At 42.4% G+C, this 19,926-nt stretch overlaps 1 protein-coding gene across 1 annotated transcript; it reads right to left on the reverse strand.

The window, feature by feature from the left end:
• Positions 1–1,637: 1,637 nt before the first annotated feature.
• LOC117131453 lies at positions 1,638–19,426 on the reverse strand. Its single transcript, XM_033283583.1, has 3 exons — positions 18,721–19,426; positions 2,440–4,756; positions 1,638–1,660 (listed from the first exon to the last, which is right to left on the reverse strand). The coding sequence occupies exons 2-3, from the start codon at positions 3,449–3,451 to the stop codon at positions 1,638–1,640; spliced, it is 1,035 nt and encodes a 344-aa protein (XP_033139474.1). The 5' UTR covers positions 3,452–4,756; positions 18,721–19,426.
• Between the last annotated feature and the right edge of the window lie 500 nt (positions 19,427–19,926).

Consider the following 19,926-nt stretch of genomic DNA (forward strand, 5'->3'; position numbering starts at 1 on the left):
CCTGCAAAACTTTAAGAGTTTTTGCTATACCAAAATGACCCATCAAGCTTCCTCCATGGGATTCCCTGACAAATAGATCTCTTAAAGAGCAATTAGGAACACATAAACGATTGTCATAGAATAAGAATCCATCATGCCTAAAATAATGTCCAGCAGCATACTTAGCACATGAATTATAAGCTTCTTGAAAGTCAGGATCAGATTCATACATTTCTTTAATCTGCTCAAAGCCTAGCAACTTAGCATCAAGAGTATTCAAGAGGACATACCTTCTGGATAGTGCATCAGCAACTATATTTTCCTTACCTTGTTTGTATTTGATCACATAAGGGATGGTTTCAATGAATTCTACCCATCTGGCGTGTCTCTTGCTGAGCTTACTTTGTCCTTTGAGGTACTTGAGAGATTCATGGTCTGTGTGAATGACAAACTCCTTTGGCCAGAGATAATGCTGCCAAGTCTGTAGAGCTCTCACCAAGGCATAGAGTTCTTTGTCATAAGTGGCATAGTTGAGAGTAGCTCCACTGAGTTTCTCACTGAAGTAAGCAATAGGTCTTTTATCCTGCATCAACACAGCACCAATTCCAATTCCTGAGGCATCACATTCTATTTCAAATGTTTTAGAAAAATCAGGAAGTATGAGAAGAGGACATTGAGTAAGCTTCTCTTTAAGGAGTTGGAATGCGGCTTCTTGAACTTTCCCCACTTGAATCCTACATCCTTCTTGATTATCTCAGTCAGGGGAGCTGCTAGAGTGCTGAAATCCTTCACAAAGCGCCTATAGAAACCTGCCAGTCCATGAAAACTCCTTACTTCTCCCACTGTAGTTGGACTCGGCCACTCTTGTATTGCTTTGATCTTTTCCTGATCCACCTTTACTCCATCTGCACTTACAACAAAACCTAGAAAGACCAAGTTATCTGTGCAAAAAGTGCACTTCTTTAGATTGGCATAAAGCTTTTCTTTTATCAAAACATCCAAAACAGCCTTAAGATGTTCTATATGATCTTCTAAGCATTTGCTGTAAACTAATATATCATCAAAGTACACAACAACAAAGATGCCTATGAAAGACCTAAGAATATGATTCATCAGTCTCATGAATGTACTAGGAGCATTGGTTAATCCAAATGGCATAACTAACCACTCATACAAGCCATGTTTAGTTTTAAAAGCAGTTTTCCACTCATCTCCTTCTTTCATCCTAATCTGATGATATCCACTTTTCAAGTCTATCTTAGAAAAGAAGCAAGAACCATGTAACTCATCAAGCATATCATCTAATCTAGGAATAGGGTGGCGATACTTCACTGTTATGTTGTTGATTGCTCTACAATCAACACACATGCGCCAGCTCCCATCTTTCTTAGGCACAAGGAGCACCGGAACTGCACAAGGACTTAAACTCTCCCGGATATGACCCTTCTCCATCAGCTCCTCTACTTGTCTTTGCAATTCTTTAGTCTCCACTGGATTAGCTCTGTATGCAGGTCTGTGGTAGTGTTGAACCAGGTACAAAGTCGATTTGGTGCTCAATCCCACGAACTGGAGGCAATCCAATGGGGCTATCTTCTGGAAACACATCTGCATATTCCTGTAAAAGAGAGACTAGTTCACTCGGATGATCCGGTGTGTGATCAGTAACTGTTAGTAAAGTCTCCTTAAACATAAGCAAGATAATAGAATTTTGAGAGTAAAGAATTCTTTTGATATCTCCCTGTTTGGCATAGAGGCTGTGATGCTTGTTCTGATCAGGTTTGAGGTCTATCTCTTTCTCTTTCTTTTTCTGAAGCTGGAGTTGATCTTCATGAACCTCTTTAGGAGATAAAGGCACCAGTACAGTCTTCTTTCCATTGAATTCAAATGGCTTGTTGGTGAAGCCATCATGATTCACATGTCTATCATACTGCCAGGGTCTTCCAAGGAGTATATGACTGGCTTCCATTGGCAACACATCACACAAGACTTCATCTTCATATCTACCAATGGCTATAGGAACCAGCACTTGAGTAGAAACTCTCATCTCGCCCTCCTCATTAAGCCACTGCAATCTGTATGGTCTTGGGTGTTTCTGAATTTTCAAACCCAATTTCTTCACCATTGTCTCACTAGCTACATTGACACAACTTCCTCCATCAATAATGAGACTGCACACCTTTCCCTGAACCATACACCTTGTGTAAAACAGATTCTCACGCTGCTCAAGCTCTCCATGCTTAGTTTGCAAGTTCAAGAGCCTTCTTGTCACCAACAACCTTCCTTTCACTGGTTCTACTTCACTTTCTTCTCCAGACTCCTCATGATCAGACCCAGACTTCTCTTCTTCTGATTCATACTCTCCATTCTCAAGAAGAATCATAACCTTTTTGTTGGTGCACTCATTAGCATAATGCCCACGCCCTTGACATTTGAAACACTTAACATCTCTGGTTCTGGAACTAGTAGCTTCAGCTTTGCCTTTGTCTTTGCTGGATGTGCTGCTTGGCTTAGTCTCTTCTTTCTGCTGAGGCTTGCTATCCTTCAGATAGGATGTTTTCTCTTCCTTAGAGTGGTGGAACCTAGAAGATCCATAGCTGCGTGAGTTACCCTTCCTCTTGAGCTGCTGCTCCACTAGAATAGCTTTGTGCAACATCTCTTCTATCTCCACATAGTGTTGCATCTCCACACTGTCTTGTATCTCACGGTTAAGCCCTCCAAGGAACCTGGCCATAGTAGTTTCTCTATCCTCCAAGATACCAGCCCTTAACATCAGCATCTCAATGTCTTGATAGTACTCTTCCACAGTCTTAGATCCTTGGGTAAGTCTTCTAAGCTTCTGATGGAGATCTCGATGGTAATGGCTTGGCACAAACCTCTTGCGCATAAGAGACTTCATCTCATTCCATGAGTCAACTGGATATTCCTGGTTAAGTCTTCTAGTCGTCACCAACTGATCCCACCAACTCAAAGCATAGTCATAGAACTCAGTGGCAGCAATCTGAATTCTTTGGGCATTGGAGTAGTGTTGCACATTGAAGACAAGCTCTATCTTCTTCTCCCAATCTAAGTAAGCATCCGGATCAACTTTCCCATGAAAGGGGGGAATTTTAAGCTTTAAACCAGCAAGCTCATCCCTGTGAAGTCTTCTTCCATCATGATCACGCCTATGCCTCCTCCTACTGTCCCTAGAGGAAGAGCTACTGCGCTCAGATCGGTTGCGGTCATAGTAGTTGTCAGTCTCTTGTGAACCAGCATGCTCCTGTTGTGGTTGAGTCCGTCTGTTCCTCCTGGATTCATTACTGTGACCCTGACCAGTAGCTTGTCTGATCTCTTCTCTGATCTCTTTCAGACTTTCTTTCATCATCTCAGTCATGTTGGTAAGCATAGTCTGATTGAGTTGATTAGTCATGGCTTCCATCAACAACTTGTTCTTCCTCATTAGTTCTGCTTCTTCATCAGTTGAATTACCCATTGGTACCTGAAACCAAAAGATAACACTCAACCAGTAAGGAGTTCGAAATCAAAATCAAATAAGGAAAACAAACAAGAGATGAAACAGATTCAGCACAGATCTAGAATAAAAATTTCTCAGATTTTCGACAAACAAGAACAGATCTATCAGGTTTACACAAGTTAATCAACAGATCGGATGATAAACTGATAGAAACAATAGATCTAACTCAACAACACCAAAAGATGAACAGATTCAGTACAGATCTAGAATAAAAATTCTCAGATTTATCACTTTCAAAGCTCAGAACAACAGATCTATCAATATTGAACTCAGAGTGAAACAGATCGACAGAAATAAGACAACAAACCCAGATCTAGCAATGGTTATGAAAAAAAAAATGAATAGATCTAGTAAAAGCTTAAAGAAATCGAGAACTTCCCTAGCCAGAGTTGCTCTGATATCACATAATACACTCCTAGGATGCTTCTCTGGTTGGAATGGGATAGATCCTTGCAAATAGAGAATCAACAGACTCAATCTACTTCAAGGTGTGTGGATTGAATGGTGACACAAAGAGATGTGAGAGGTCTCCTTGATACTCCTAAGTGAATCCCTTGGATATGACACACCAAGACAATCACTCTTGTGGTTTTGTTAGATATGACACACTAACAAAGACTCAAGAACACTCAGATCTACAAGACAAGCTTGCAGCCGACTAGAGAGAAACAAGAGTTTAGAAATAAATATTGGATAACTCTATTAGGATTTTCAGACACATATTTATAGAGAAAGCAAGGAACATGCTCCTTGGTCTCTAAATGGGCCTTAAAAATAAACCTTATAAAACCCATATAAAACCTTATAAGGGCTTTCAAGTCTGGCAGCTTAATTCTCAAGTCTGGCAGCCTAATTCTCAAGTCTAGCAAAGATAAATAATTAAAATAAAGTCTTGAACTGAGATCATCAAATGAGTGATAGGAAAGCAACATATGGCCTCATTAAAAACCTATCTTTGGAAAACCCAGTGGGACAAAACCAAAGATAGGGAAAAAGAGCACACATATGTTACTTGCTCATTTGATGTCTATCTTGGAGCTGAGATGGCTTGAATTGTGGTAAGTGTGTCTTGGTTGATCAAGCTTCTTCCAAGACTCTCTTCTTGCTTCAGTGATGTCTTAAGTAATCCTCCAATGGCTTCTTTGAGTTGCTTGCTTCTGGCTCGAGTCATAGGACCTTCAGATATGGCTAGAGCTCCTCCATCAGCTGGATCTTCCATGCTCCCATTATCTTCTTTGTTTGACTGGTCCATGATCATATCATCTGATGAGTGTGCAAAGATAGGGTTAAGTCCAGGAGGGACTTAGACACCATTTAGAGAAGATTTGGGTCAGACAGTAACTCCAAAGTTACCACAGCAACTTTGGAGAGTTACCACAGTAAGATTGGAGAAGTTTGGGCAAGTTGGTGTAAAAGTGAATAGTGAATCACTAGTCACTATTCAGGTTAACTATTCACTATTCAGGATGTGAAGAGTGCATAGTATATGGATAAGGCACCAAGGTTTGAATCTAGTCAAAGGGAATCAAGAAGATGCTGTGTGGAGCTGATTGGTTACTTTGGGGTATGGACAGGCTGGCTGGAGCTGTAAAGAGGAAGGCAGCCACGACCATGCACCTAGACTGATCTGTGGACAGATACAAAGGAGCCTAAGAAGAACCAATCAAAGCTCAGCCTTGGTTTGAATTAAAGTGAGCCAGCTTAGCTCATCTAATCAGCATACATCACTCAGATTACAACAAGACCAACTCATCCTCACCATCCATTCCTCTTAAGTTATTTCTATCCATTAGATATAGGTTTATGAGTTTGCAAGAGTGTAAAACCTATATAAAGACCCTCATGGGCGTGTGTAACTCTCTTAAGAGAGTATGGGGGTTTTCCCCATCTCCTTCATAAATATAAAAGTGTGTTCTTGATCAGATTCTCTTAATCTACCCCTTTCTTAGTCTCTAATCTCTTAATCTCTCTAAGTCTCTTTGTTTCTGATTCAAGCAGATCATTTCGAAACAAAGAGACTTAGAGAGATTAAGAGATTAGAGACTAAGAAAGGGGTAGATTAAGAGAATCTGAGCAAGAACACACTTTTATATTTATGAAGGAGATGGGGAAAACCCCCATACTCTCTTAAGAGAGTTACACACGCCCATGAGGGTCTTTATATAGGTTTTACACTCTTGCAAACTCATAAACCTATATCTAATGGATAGAAATAACTTAAGAGGAATGGATGGTGAGGATGAGTTGGTCTTGTTGTAATCTGAGTGATGTATGCTGATTGGATGAGCTAAGCTGGCTCACTTTAATTCAAACCAAGGCTGAGCTTTGATTGGTTCTTCTTAGGCTCCTTTGTATCTGTCCACAGATCAGTCTAGGTGCATGGTCGTGGCTGCCTTCCTCTTTACAGCTCCAGCCAGCCTGTCCATACCCCAAAGTAACCAATCAGCTCCACACAGCATCTTCTTGATTCCCTTTGACTAGATTCAAACCTTGGTGCCTTATCCATATACTATGCACTCTTCACATCCTGAATAGTGAATAGTTAACCTGAATAGTGACTAGTGATTCACTATTCACTTTTACACCAACTTGCCCAAACTTCTCCAATCTTACTGTGGTAACTCTCCAAAGTTACTGTGGTAACTTTGGAGTTACTGTCTGACCCAAATCTTCTCTAAATGGTGTCTAAGTCCCTCCTGGACTTAACCCTATCTTTGCACACTCATCAGACCACTTCTGAAGCCTTAAGACTCTCCCAAAGCCTTAACATACAATCTCTGAAGATCTTGCCATGTCTTTGCACAAGCACCAACTCAACTCATCACTTTTGCTTCTCCACTTCTTCTCTTCAAGTTAACACTCCCCCTCAAGCTTGACTCTAGCTGATCCTAATATCACTTTTAGAGTAATGAAGAGTAATCTGAGTGTTTAGAATAGATTTAAGAGAGATTAGAGAAGAAACGAGTGTAGAGAGTAAGGTTTAGAGAACAAGACTAAGAGTAAGCCATGGAGGCAAAGATAAGCTGAACATATTTATATGGATCAGCATACAAGGGTTTTGTAATAGTGAAAGCAAATCCTAGAGACTAAGCATGTGGAGTCAAACCAAGGAGAGGCGCGCTTCATTTGAATGAACGGAGGTGAGGCTTTACACGCTTGATGCCAAAGGTATCTTTGCCTAGATGCTCCTTTTGCCATTACAGCTAGGAACAGCTCAAGCCGCGTCCCAACCTTATCCTCCAACGGTCATATCCTAAAGCCTCTTCCTCTTGTAGAGTCATCGGCCACTTTAGGATAGATGTGAGCTTTGCCTTTCCTCCCAAGGTACCTAAGTTGTACGGCCTTTGCCCTATCCGTACACTTCTCCTTAACTTCACACAACTACTCCATTTCTTCCTTTGATCTCTCTTCTCATGTAAACCCTTGATCCTTTCACTTAATCATCTCCACAACTTAACACTCCCCCTCAAGCTTAGCTTTGTGAAAGACTAAGCTTGGATAGCCATGAGATCTTCCTCATTAAAAACCTCACCAAGGAAAACCCATTGGGACAAAACCTTGATGAGGGAAAAAGAGTAAAGACCTCACAGCCAAAGGGGATCAGCTCCTTCTCTTCCCAAGATCAATGAGGCCCAACCTGATGTGAATGGACTCCATTGTCTTCTGTCTCGCAGCCTTAGTGAACACATCAGCCAACTGATCTTCACTTCTTGTGTAGCATGGTAGGATGACTCCTAAGATGATCATCTGCCTCACCTTGTGACAATCCACTTCAATGTGCTTGGTTCTCTCATGGAACACCGAGTTGGAGGCAATGTGGATGGCAGCTTGGTTATCACAATGCATTGTAATTGGCGTGGCTTGATCAATCTCCAAATGCTTCAAGATACCTTTGATCCACACCAGCTCGTTGGTAAGCTTCAGCATAGCTCTATACTCAGCCTCTGCACTTGAGCAAGACACCACCTTCTGCTTCTTACTCTTCCAAGTAACCAAGTTGCCTCCAATGAATGTGCAATAGCCTGTGGTTGATCTCCTGTCTGCTCTATCACCAGCCCAATCCGCATCACAGTATCCAACCACTTCAGTGCTCCCATTGCAACCCATCCATACTCCCTGATCAGGTGAGCCGTTGAGATACATCAAGATCCTCTCCACCATGCGCCAGTGATGCTCCTTAGGAACTTGCATGTGTTGGCTCACCTGATTCACAGCAAAAAAAATGTCAGGTCTAGTTATGGTAAGGTAAATCAATTTACCAACTAGTTTTCTATAGAGTTTAGGATCCTGATAAGGTTTGCTGTCTTCAATCTCCCCCTCTCGTGGGACTTTGTAGCCATCCTCCATAGGCATCCTTGCTGTCTTGCCTCCATAAGCACCTGCACCTTTCAAAAGATCAAGTGTATACTTCCTTTGGGACATGAACAACCATTCCTTGGATCTACATATCTCAATCCCAAGAAAGTATTTCATTTCTCCCAAGTCTTTAATCTCAAACATGGATTTAAGGAACTCCTTGGTTGTTATGATACCTTCCTTATCACTTCCTGTGATAACGATATCATCAACATACACAAGGAGTGCAATCATACCTGAGGGAGTGGTGAGAGTGAAGAGGGTGTGGTCTAGTTCAGACTTCTTGAAGCCTCGGCCATTCAGAGTGGTACTCAGCTTGTTGTACCAAGCTCTTGGTGATTGCTTCAGTCCATAGATAGCTTTCTTCAGTCTCAACACATTCCCTCTCTTCACTAAGTGTTCCAAGCCTGGAGGTGGATGCATATACACTTCATCCTCCAGCTCTCCTTGTAGAAATGCATTCTTCACATCCATTTGCCATAAGCCCCATCCAAGGTTCACAGCTAAGCTTAAGACAATCCGGATTGTGTGTAGTTTAGCTACTGGTGCAAAGGTCTCAATGTAATCTTCTCCATAAGTTTGAGTAAAGCCTCTTGCAACCAATCTTGACTTCTTCCTCTCCACCTTTCCATCAGCCTTATACTTGATTGTGAAGATCCATCTACTAGTCACAGCCTTCTTCCCTTTTGGTAACTCACTCTCATACCATGTATCATTCTTGATCATAGCTCCTGCCTCAGCTCCAACTGATTCCTTCCATTCTTTATCCATCATTGCCTCTTCATAGCTTCTTGGTATGTAGTTCTCATCCAAGTTTACCATAAAAGCACAATGTTCTTCAGGGTATTGAGCAAAGGAACACACAGCTTGAGAAGGATGCTCCACAGCCTGGGCATTGTAGTACACTCTCGTGCTTACCCAGTTGGAAGCATCTCTCCTAATCCGTGTGCTTCTTCTCAATGCTGGTTCCACTTCCACTTGTGATTCTTCTCCACTTTCTTGTGGTACAGAAGTAGACACTTCAACTGCCTCTTCTTCTCCTAGCTGACTTGCTTCAGCTCCATCTTGCTGTTCACTTACTTCCACATCTTGATCATGTGTACCAGATGCTCCACTACTCTCTTGAGTTGTCTCTGGTTCACTCCTTTCCCCCCCATGATCAGAAGTGGGAGTTGCTGAACTTCCACCATTCGGTGGTTGAGATCCTGGGTTACTGCCAGGTCCTTGCTGATCTTGCCTTACCTTGACCCCAATACTTTCTAAGATGATCCGCAAGGTAGTGGCTCTCTCCGAGGTAAGATCCTTCAAGTCTTCTTTGTTTTGCTCCTCATAGTACCCTCTCTCTTCAACAAACTTCACATCCCTTGATACCAGCATCCTTCTTGTGTCTGGATTATAACACTTGTATCCCTTTTGAGTTGTAGAGTAGCCAATAAACATTGCCTTAGTACTCCTAGCTTCAAGCTTGTTTCTCAACTCCCCGGGTATCAAAACATAACATAAACACCCAAAGATCCGTATGTGTTCTAATGAGGGTTTATGTTTGTTGAGAACCTCAAATGGTGACTGCCCTTTCAGGATCAGTGTGGGAGTCCTGTTGATTAGATAGCAGGCCGTGGCTACTGCATCACTCCAAAACTTCTTAGGTACATTAGCTTGGAACATCATTGATCTTGCAACTTCCATAAGGTGCCTATTCTTCCTCTCAGCCACACCATTCTGTTGTGGAGTGTAGGGACAGCTGGTTTGATGAAGAATTCCATACTGAGATAAGTGTTGCTTGAAAGCTTGTCCAATGTATTCTCCTCCATTATCTGACCTGAAAATCTTAATCTTGGCTTGATAATGGTTAGATACATAGGATTGAAAGTTTTTAAATGCATCAAGTACCCTATCTTTAGTTGGAATTAAAGTTAACCAGGTGTATTTAGATTTTTCATCAATGAATGAGACATACTTATGATTCTCTCTAGATAAACAAGGAGCAGTCCATACATCAGAGTGAATAAGATCAAAGCACTTCTCATAAACCGTATAAGAGTTTGGAAAAACAGTTCTACAATGCTTGCCTAAAATGCAAGCTTCACAATCATTGTTTTCAAAAGAAACACCTGGCAACATCAGTTTTAAAGCCTTATTATGAGGGTGTCCTAGTCTAGCATGCCACAATGCATTCTTATTTAAACTAGGAACAGAAGCAGTAGTAAAAGAGCAGCTAATGTCAGAAACAGGAGCAAGATCTTCAAGCAAATATAAGTCTCCTTTTGTTACTCCTTTTCCAATCACTTTGCTGCTTTCAATATCCTGAAACTTCACATCATTAGGACTAAATATGACATTGCATTGCAAGTCAGTTGCACATTTCTTGACAGATAATAAGTTTGAAGTAAAGTCAGGCATATAGAAAGCTTTTGAGTCTTTACTAAACAGTTTAAGTGTTCCTATTCCCTTAATTGGAACCTTATCACCATTTGCAATCATCACATGACCCTTAGTAGGCACAATGTTCTTAATCAACTTAGTATCACTAATCATGTGATGTGATGCACCTGAATCTACAATAAGAGGTCTAGTTGATTGATTACTAGCAAGGTGAGCGAGTATACTAGATGGCTTATATGCATGATTGGTTTCATTGTAGTCATTTGCATTTCTTAGAGACCTAGCTATACTATCAGTTCTAGTGATGCAATCTAAGTCTCCTACAGTCCTAGCAATCATGGAAGCACCATAAGAATAACCATAGATGTTACCGTTATCCTTGAACATCTTGATGAGTGCATCAATGTCAGCCTTCCTTATGAAGTCCTGATCATTGTTGCGGCTGCTAGGAGCTCCCATGTACGCCACCAGAGACTTGCCATCACTTGTACCACCTTCTTGAGCCTTGCTAGTACCCACATCACTTGACCCGTCAGACATGTGAGCTCTAGCTTCCCTTTCCTTCATGAACTTTGCCGGTTTGAGGTGTGGGTGGAGTATCCAACACTGGCTCTTCTTGTGGCCTTGCTTCTTGCAATGATCACAGCTCCCATTGAACCTCCTATCCTCAAACTTCCCATTCGTAGCTCTGTTAGCTTGTGGAGCCTCTCCTTGCTCAGCTTGTGCGGCTTGGTTGGCTAAAGACAACTCCCCCTTCTTCCCAAACAAACCAATTGACCCTTGCTCTTTCTGAATCCGTGAACACACTTCCTCCAAGTCAGGTAGAGTATCATCTCTCAACATGTGTTGTATCAGCCCACTGTATGCCGGATTCAGTGTCAAGAGCAGTCCAAAGACCTTGTCCTGCTCACGCCTCTTGATTAGCTCACTGGGATCAACCGTGCTTGGCCTCAACATCTCTAGCTCGGACCAGAGTGACCTGAACCTTCCTAGGTGCTTGGTAAACTCCATGTCTTCTTGAACCAAGTTGTTGATCTCTTGCTTCACCTCAAAGACTCTACTCAGGTTGGATGTGTTTCCATACACCTTCTTTAAGGTATCCCACAACTCCTTTGCCGTCTCACAGTAGCAGTATGCATCCAGAATCGCCGGCTCTAAGGAAGCATGAAGAACTGACATCACCATCATGTCCTCTTGCTCCCACCTCTCAACTGGATCCTTTGCTGTCTCATCCTTGTCTTCTTCTTGAGCAACCGGCTTTGGGGGCGTTCCTGAGGTAATGTGTCCCCACAAGCCTTTGCTTCCAACTGCGGTCTTCACCATCCGTGACCACACTAGGTAGTTGTTCCCCTTGAACACCACCGCCACCTTCATCTTCATCCCACTATCCATCTTGAAGCAGCTAGACGTAAACAGCTTGCTAAATCTTGGACTGAGAGTAGTAATCACACCAACAAGACTCAAAACACAACCGGAGAAGACTTGAAGCTTGAATCTTCAACGCCCAGCTCCTAGCTTTTATCCTTTGTCTTGATACAAATCTCAACAAGAACTCAGATTCTCATGAACCTGGCTCTGATACCATATCACTTTTAGAGTAATGAAGAGTAATCTGAGTGTTTAGAATAGATTTAAGAGAGATTAGAGAAGAAACGAGTGTAGAGAGTAAGGTTTAGAGAACAAGACTAAGAGTAAGCCATGGAGGCAAAGATAAGCTGAACTGTCTGATTTATTATTATGGAGAGATTACATATTTATATGGATCAGCATACAAGGGTTTTGTAATAGTGAAAGCAAATCCTAGAGACTAAGCATGTGGAGTCAAACCAAGGAGAGGCGCGCTTCATTTGAATGAACGGAGGTGAGGCTTTACACGCTTGATGCCAAAGGTATCTTTGCCTAGATGCTCCTTTTGCCTTTACAGCTAGCAACAGCTCAAGCCGCGTCCCAACCTTATCCTCCAACGGTCATATCCTAAAGCCTCTTCCTCTTGTAGAGTCATCGGCCACTTTAGGATAGATGTGAGCTTTGCCTTTCCTCCCAAGGTACCTAAGTTGTACGGCCTTTGCCCTATCCGTACACTTCTCCTTAACTTCACACAACTACTCCATTTCTTCCTTTGATCTCTCTTCTCATGTAAACCCTTGATCCTTTCACTTAATCATCTCCACAACTTAACACCTAAGTCAAGCTTGGAACCTTGAAGAACTTCCTCATTAAAAACCTCACCAAGGAAAACCCTTTGGGACAAAACCTTGATGAGGGAAAAAGAGTAAAGTCTGCAAGGCCTAGGGATTGGCCAGTGAGTCTTTGTGCCTTACCAACAATGTAAGGGACACAAAGACTATCACTTTTAGGATTGAGTAGAGTAATCTGAGTGAATAAGAAAGACTAGAAGTGATTTAGAAGAGATTTGAGTATGAAATGAGATTAAGAGTCTAGTATAGAACCATTGAGAGACTAAAAGACTAAGAGAGACTCATAACTTGCTTGATCTTATTAATGAGAGAGTTTACATATTTATATGAAGAGAGAGCTTAGGGTTTTCGTAAACAAGAGGATAAGATAAGCATGTGGAGTCAAGGCTTAATTCAAAACCATCCAATAAGGTGATCAATCCGTGTGAAGCATCTTTAGCTGGCTGCTGCCTTTTGCTTTTACTTTCCAGCTGTGACAGCCTGTCCAAGACTCTCCCTTATCCTTTCCAACGGTCTGATCCATCCCACAAAGTCTAAGGTAACTTCTCCTCTTTTCCTAAGTAACTCGGGTAACTCAAGGTAAGGTTTGGTTGAGCTTTGGTCGATCCTATCTTGTACGGTCATGTACGGCCTTGTACGGCCTTGTACGGACTGGTTGATCTCAAAGCTCCCAAACCTTCCTAGCCTTCCTTATCCTCATTCTACCCAAGCCTCATCTCCCTTCTTCACTTAACTCTCCTCATCTTAACACTCCCCCTCAAGCTTAGCTTTGTGAAAGTCTAAGCTTGGACAGCCATGAGATCTTCCTCATTAAAAACCTCACTAAGGAAAACCCATTGGGACAAAACCTTAATGAGGGAAAAAGAGTAAAGATCTCACAGCTAAGGGGATCAGCTCCTTCTCTTCCCAAGATCTATGAGTCCCAATCTAATGTGAATGGACTCCATAGTCTTTTGTCTTGCCGACTTGGTGAACACATCAGCCAACTGATCTTCACTTCTCGTATAGCAAGGTAAGATCACTCCAAGCACAATCATCTGTCTCACCTTGTGGCAATCAACCTCAATGTGCTTGGTTCTCTCATGGAACACCGAGTTGGATGCAATGTGAATGGCAGCTTGATTGTCGCAATGCATTGTCATTGGAGTGGCTTGAACAATCTCCAAGTGCTTCAAGATGCCTTTGATCCACACCAACTCGTTTGTGAGCTTCAGCATAGCTCTATACTCAGCTTCAGCACTTGAACATGACACCACCTTCTGCTTCTTGCTCTTCCAAGTCACCAAGTTGCCTCCAATGAATGTGCAATAGCCTGTGGTTGATCTCCTGTCAGCTCTATCTCCTGCCCAATCAGCATCACAATAGCCCACCACTTATGTGCTTCCATTGCACCCCATCCATACTCCTTGATCCGGCGAGCCATTCAGATACATCAACAGCCTCTCCACCATGCGCCAGTGATGTTCCTTGGGAAGCTGCATGTGTTGGCTCACCTGATTCACAGCAAAACATATATCAGGCCTTGTAATGGTAAGGTAAATCAATTTGCCAACAAGTGTTCTATAGAGTTTAGGATCATGAAATGGCTTGATGTCTTCAATCTCCCCCTCTCTTGGTACTTTGTAGCCATCCTCCATTGGAATCCTTGCTGTCTTGCCTCCATAAGCACCTGCACCTTTCAAAAGATCAAGTGTATACTTCCTTTGGGACATGAACAAACCTTCCTTGGATCTACAAATCTCAATTCCAAGAAAGTATTTCATTTCTCCCAAGTCTTTGATTTCAAACATAGACTTTAGAAACTCCTTGGTTGCTTTGATACCTTCCTTATCACTCCCAGTGATAATGATATCATCCACATACACAAGGAGAGCAACCATACCTGAGGGTGTTGTGAGTGTAAAGAGAGTGTGATCCAATTCTGACTTCTTGAAGCCTCGGCCATTCAGAGTTGTGCTCAACTTGTTATACCAAGCTCTTGGTGATTGCTTCAACCCATAAATGGCTTTCTTTAGCCTCAGTACATTCCCTCTCTTCACTAGATGTTCCAGACCTGGGGGAGGATACATATAGACTTCATCCTCAAGCTCTCCTTGTAGAAATGCATTCTTTACATCCATTTGCCACAATCCCCATCCAAGGTTCACAGCCAAGCTTAAAACAATCCTAATGGTGTGTAGCTTGGCTACTGGTGCAAATGTCTCAATGTAATCCTCTCCATATGTCTGAGTGAACCCTCTTGCTACTAGTCTAGTCTTCTTCCTCTCAATCGACCCATCAGCCTTGTACTTGATTGTAAAGATCCATCTACTAGACACAGCCTTCTTCCCTTTTGGTAGTTCACTCTCATACCATGTATCATTCTTTATCATAGCTCCTGCCTCAGCTCCTACTGATTCCTTCCATTCCTTATCTTCCATTGCCTCTTCATAGCTTCTTGGAATGTGATTCTCATCTAAGTTTACCATAAATGCACAATGTGCTTCTGGATATTGAGCAAAAGAACACACGGCCTGAGTAGGATGCTTCACAGCTTGGGCATTGTAGTACACTCTTGTGTTTACCAACTGGAAGGATCCTTTCTCAGCCTTGTAATCCTTCTCAACACTGGCCCTTCTTGCGCCATCTCTTGTTCTTCTTCTTCTTGTGGTAGCACACTTGTTTCAGATCTTTCATCTCCTAGCTGACTTGCTTCAGCTCCCTCTTCCCTTAGCTGACTCTCTTCAGCTTCTTCTTGTTGAGCATTTGATTCCACAGCTTGATCATGAGAACCAGAACTCTCTTCTCTACTTGTCTCTTCACGGTTTTGAGTTCTTGTTTCATTCCCCCCTTCATGGTCAAGATTGGGAGTCTGATGATCCAGTACTGGAGTAGTGCTTCTCCCACCTTGATTCATGTTGATTCCAAGACCCTCTAGGATGATCCTCAAGGTTTCAGCTCTATCCGAAGTAAGATCTTTCAAATCTTCTTGAATCTGCTCCTCATAGTATCCTTTTTCCTCAACAAACTTCACTTCTCTAGATACTAACACTCTCCTTGTGTTAGGATCATAGCACTTGTATCCTTTCTGACTTGATGAATATCCAATAAACATTGCCTTTGAACTCTTAGCTTCTAGCTTGTTTCTTATCTCTCCAGGCACCATCACAAAACACAAACATCCAAAGATCTTCATATGCTCTAGAGAGGGCTTGTACTGATTCAGTACCTCAAATGGTGATTGTCCTTGAAGAATCAGAGTTGGTGTCCTGTTGATGAGATAACAAGCCGTAGCAACTGCATCACTCCAAATAGGCACGTTGGATTGAAACATCATGGACCTGGCTACTTCCATCAAATGCATGTTCTTCCTCTCAGCCACACCATTCTGTTGTGGGGTATAGGGACAGCTTGTTTGATGAAGGATTCCATGCTGAGATAAGTGTAGCTTGAATGCTTGTCCCGTGTACTCTCCTCCATTATCTGACCTAAAAATCTTTATCTTGGCATTGTAATGGTTAGTCACATAGGATTGAAAGTTTTTAAATGCATCAAGTACCCTATATTTGGTTGGAATTAAGGTTAACCAGGTGTATTTGGATTTTTCATCAATGAAAGTTACATAATACTTATGGTTTTCTCTAGATAGGCAAGGTGCAGTCCAAACATCAGAATGAATAAGATCAAAACACTTTTCATAAACAGTAGTAGACTTGGTAAAGACAGTTCTACAATGCTTGCCTAAAATGCAAGCTTCACAATCATTATTCTCAAAGGAAACACATGGCAACATCAGTTTTAAAGCCTTATTATGAGGGTGTCCTAATCTAGCATGCCACAATGCATTTTTACTTAAACTAGAACCGGAAACAGAAGTAAACGAGCAGCTATATCTAGAAACAGGAGTGAGATCTTCAAGTAAATATAGCTCTCCTTTAGTCACTCCCTTTCCAATCATCTTGCTGCTTTTAATATCCTGAAACTTCACATCATTAGGACTGAATATAACATTACAATGTAAATCAGTAGCACATTTCTTAACAGATAATAAGTTTGAAGTAAATTCAGGCATATAAAAAGCTTCAGTTTCCTTATCAAACAGTTTAAGACTTCCTATTCCTCTAATAGGAATCTTATCTCCATTAGCAATCATCACATTTCCATTCATTGGTACAATGTTCTTAATCAAGTTAGTGTCACTTATCATATGATGAGATGCACCTGAATCAATTACTAATGGCTTAATGTCATGAGAACTAGCAATATGCGCAAGGATACTAGATGGTTTGAATGCATGATCATTTCTAGCAAAGTTTGCAATCCTAGATTGATTTACCATTTCTATCAAGCTCTCATGCATCCTATCAGTTCTAGTTAGATTCTTATAGTTCTCTACCACCCTAGCACCAAAAGAATACCCAAAGATGTTACCATTCTCCTTGAGCAACTTCATGAGTGCATCAAGGTCGGATCTCCTTAGATACTCTTGATCATTGGTCCCACGGTTGCTTGGTGCCCCGGTGTAGGCTACAAGAGACTTCCCATCACCTGCCTCACGCCCATCTATCTCCTTTCCTTTGCTTGTACCAGCTCCACCCGTTCCATCTGATGCATTAGCCCTTGCCTCACGGTCCTTCATGAACTTTGCCGGCTTGAGGTGTGGGTGAAGGATCCAGCATTGGCTCTTCTTGTGGCCATGCTTCTTGCAGTGATCACAGTTCCCATTGAACCTCCTCTCCTCAAACTTCCCATGCGCAGCAGCCTTGTTTGCTTGCGGAGCTTCACTCCCCTCCTCTTGAGTTGCTTGGCTTGCAAGGGAAAGGTCTCCTTTCTTTGCAAACAGCCCAATGGAGCCTTGCTCCTTCTGAATCCGCGCACACACATCCTCAAGGTCAGGTAGAGTGTCCTCCCTAAGCAGGTGCTGGATGAGACCGTTGTATGCCGGGTTTAGGGTGAGGAGGAGCCCAAAGACCTTATCTTGCTCTCTCCTCTTGTTAAGCTCATGAGCATCCGTTGTGCTCGGCCTGAGCATCTCCATTTCGGACCAGAGACTTCTGAATCTTCCTAGATGCTTAGTGAACTCCATGTCTTCTTGTACGAGGTTGTTGATAGCTTGCTTCACTTCAAACACTCGGCTTAGGTTTGAAGTGTTGCCATACACCTTCTTCAAGGTATCCCACAGCTCTTTAGCAGACTCACAGTAGCTGTATGCATCCAGAATAGCCGGCTCAAGGGAAGCATGAAGGACAGACATCACCAGCATGTCCTCTTGATGCCACTTCTCTTCTGCCTTGCTTGCGGCTTCATCTTCAGCTTCTCCTTGAGTGATGAGCTTTGGAGCTTCTCCTGGCGTGATGTGCTTCCAAAGCCCCTTGCTTCCCATTGTGGTTCTCACCATCCGAGACCACACCAAGTAGTTGTTTCCCTTGAAACAAACCGCCACCTTCATGTTCATGTTCATCCCACTCTCCATGTTGAATGTAGAACCCTTTAGACTTCAATAACTTTCTCTTGACGTAACTGTCTTGAGTGAACACTCGCAGCTTCACACAGTTTCAATAACACCTCAAAACAACCAATAGAACTCAGAAAGACTACCCAGAACCGCTTAAGAACACAAGAACACCAAACTGTTTCTTCAAAGCTTCAATCTTGAATCTTCAAAGAACCCAACGAAACCAAGTTCTCTATGAACCTGGCTCTGATACCATATCACTTTTAGGATTGAGTAGAGTAATCTGAGTGAATAAGAAAGACTAGAAGTGATTTAGAAGAGATTTGAGTATGAAATGAGATTAAGAGTCTAGTATAGAACCATTGAGAGACTAAAAGACTAAGAGAGACTCATAACTTGCTTGATCTTATTAATGAGAGAGTTTACATATTTATATGAAGAGAGAGCTTAGGGTTTTCGTAAACAAGAGGATAAGATAAGCATGTGGAGTCAAGGCTTAATTCAAAACCATCCAATAAGGTGATCAATCCGTGTGAAGCATCTTTAGCTGGCTGCTGCCTTTTGCTTTTACTTTCCAGCTGTGACAGCCTGTCCAAGACTCTCCCTTATCCTTTCCAACGGTCTGATCCATCCCACAAAGGCTAAGGTAACTTCTCCTCTTTACCTAAGTAACTCGGGTAACTCAAGGTAAGGTTTGGTTGAGCTTTGGTCGATCCCATCTTGTACGGTCATGTACGGCCTTGTACGGCCTTGTACGGACTGGTTGATCTCAAAGCTCCCAAACCTTCCTAGCCTTCCTTATCCTCATTCTACTCAAGCCTCATCTCTCTTCTTCACTTAACTCTCCTCATCTTAACAAAGACTGTGGATCATGGCCTCTACAATCATCCCACGCCTTGTACTCTCCTTACTGCCTAATCTTGGTCTCTCCCCCTTTCACCTAACCTCTTGTTAGGTTGAAGTGCTCGGACACACCAGATCAGCTTCTTCTTGGAGATACAACTTCTTCTTACTGAGTCTTGGCTGCTTCTTCTTCTTCTAGAGTAACCACCAAGCTCTCTTGGATCATGTAAGCTTCAACACTCCCCCTCAAGCTTGAGACTCTCACAGGAACAAGCTTGAATGGATTGCTTCATGATCCTCACACACACACCATTGCAGCTTCTCTTCTGATCTTGACATCTTCATGGAATGCTTGTGGAAGCTTCAACTATCTCTTCAATCACTTCACACTAGAAGCCGCCTTGATAGAGTTGCCTTCATCTTCTCACAGCCAAGAGTACTCTGTCTTAGTTTGAGTACTCTCTTGAATAGACTCGCCAAAGCCTAAGCCCGGATGGCTCCTTCTTCAGATGCTTGCAATGGACTTCTTGGATCGCTTGGAAGCTCACTAAACTCCCCTCCTCAAGCTTGGATTGAGTATAGGTCCAAGCTTGCAAGTGAGCTTCAGTGACACTTCACACCAGTGGCGCATCACCACTTTCTCAACTCTCCATTGCTCCACACAATGGGCAAACGTCTCCTACTTTCAACTCGGATGGATGGTGAACCAAGAACACATCTTGTGAACCTGAAACATCACTCAAACTCCAGCAAAGTGTTGAGTTGAGCTGAGTATATGTATGAAGAGCTAAGGAGTTGAAGAGGAAAGGAGATGAGGAAGCTTAAGGGAGTTTAGGGAGAGCATGGTACGGACGTCCGTACAAGGCCGTACAAGCCGTACAGTCCGTACCATCCAAGCCTCAACCTAAACTTACCTTGCACAAGTGAAACGGTAACTATGGAAGAGTTACTCAAGTGGAGAAGGATCAGACCGTTTAAGAGATAAGGGACGCGCATTGCCAGGCTGGGACAGGCTGGAAAGCTAAAGCACCTTTAGTCCAAGATGCCATAAGCGTGTGATGCCTCCTAGTGGTTGATTTGAATCCTTTACCTTGACTTCACATGCTTACTCCTTAACTTTGCGATTTGTAAACCCTAGTAGCTCTCCTATATATTGTAACTCATCAACACTAATAAAGATTAAGCAGTTTGAGTCTCTCTAATCTCTTAGACACTATGGT

This window comes from Brassica rapa, unplaced genomic scaffold (genome assembly GCF_000309985.2).
Source record: "Brassica rapa cultivar Chiifu-401-42 unplaced genomic scaffold, CAAS_Brap_v3.01 Scaffold0957, whole genome shotgun sequence".
NCBI lineage: Eukaryota > Viridiplantae > Streptophyta > Magnoliopsida > Brassicales > Brassicaceae > Brassica > Brassica rapa.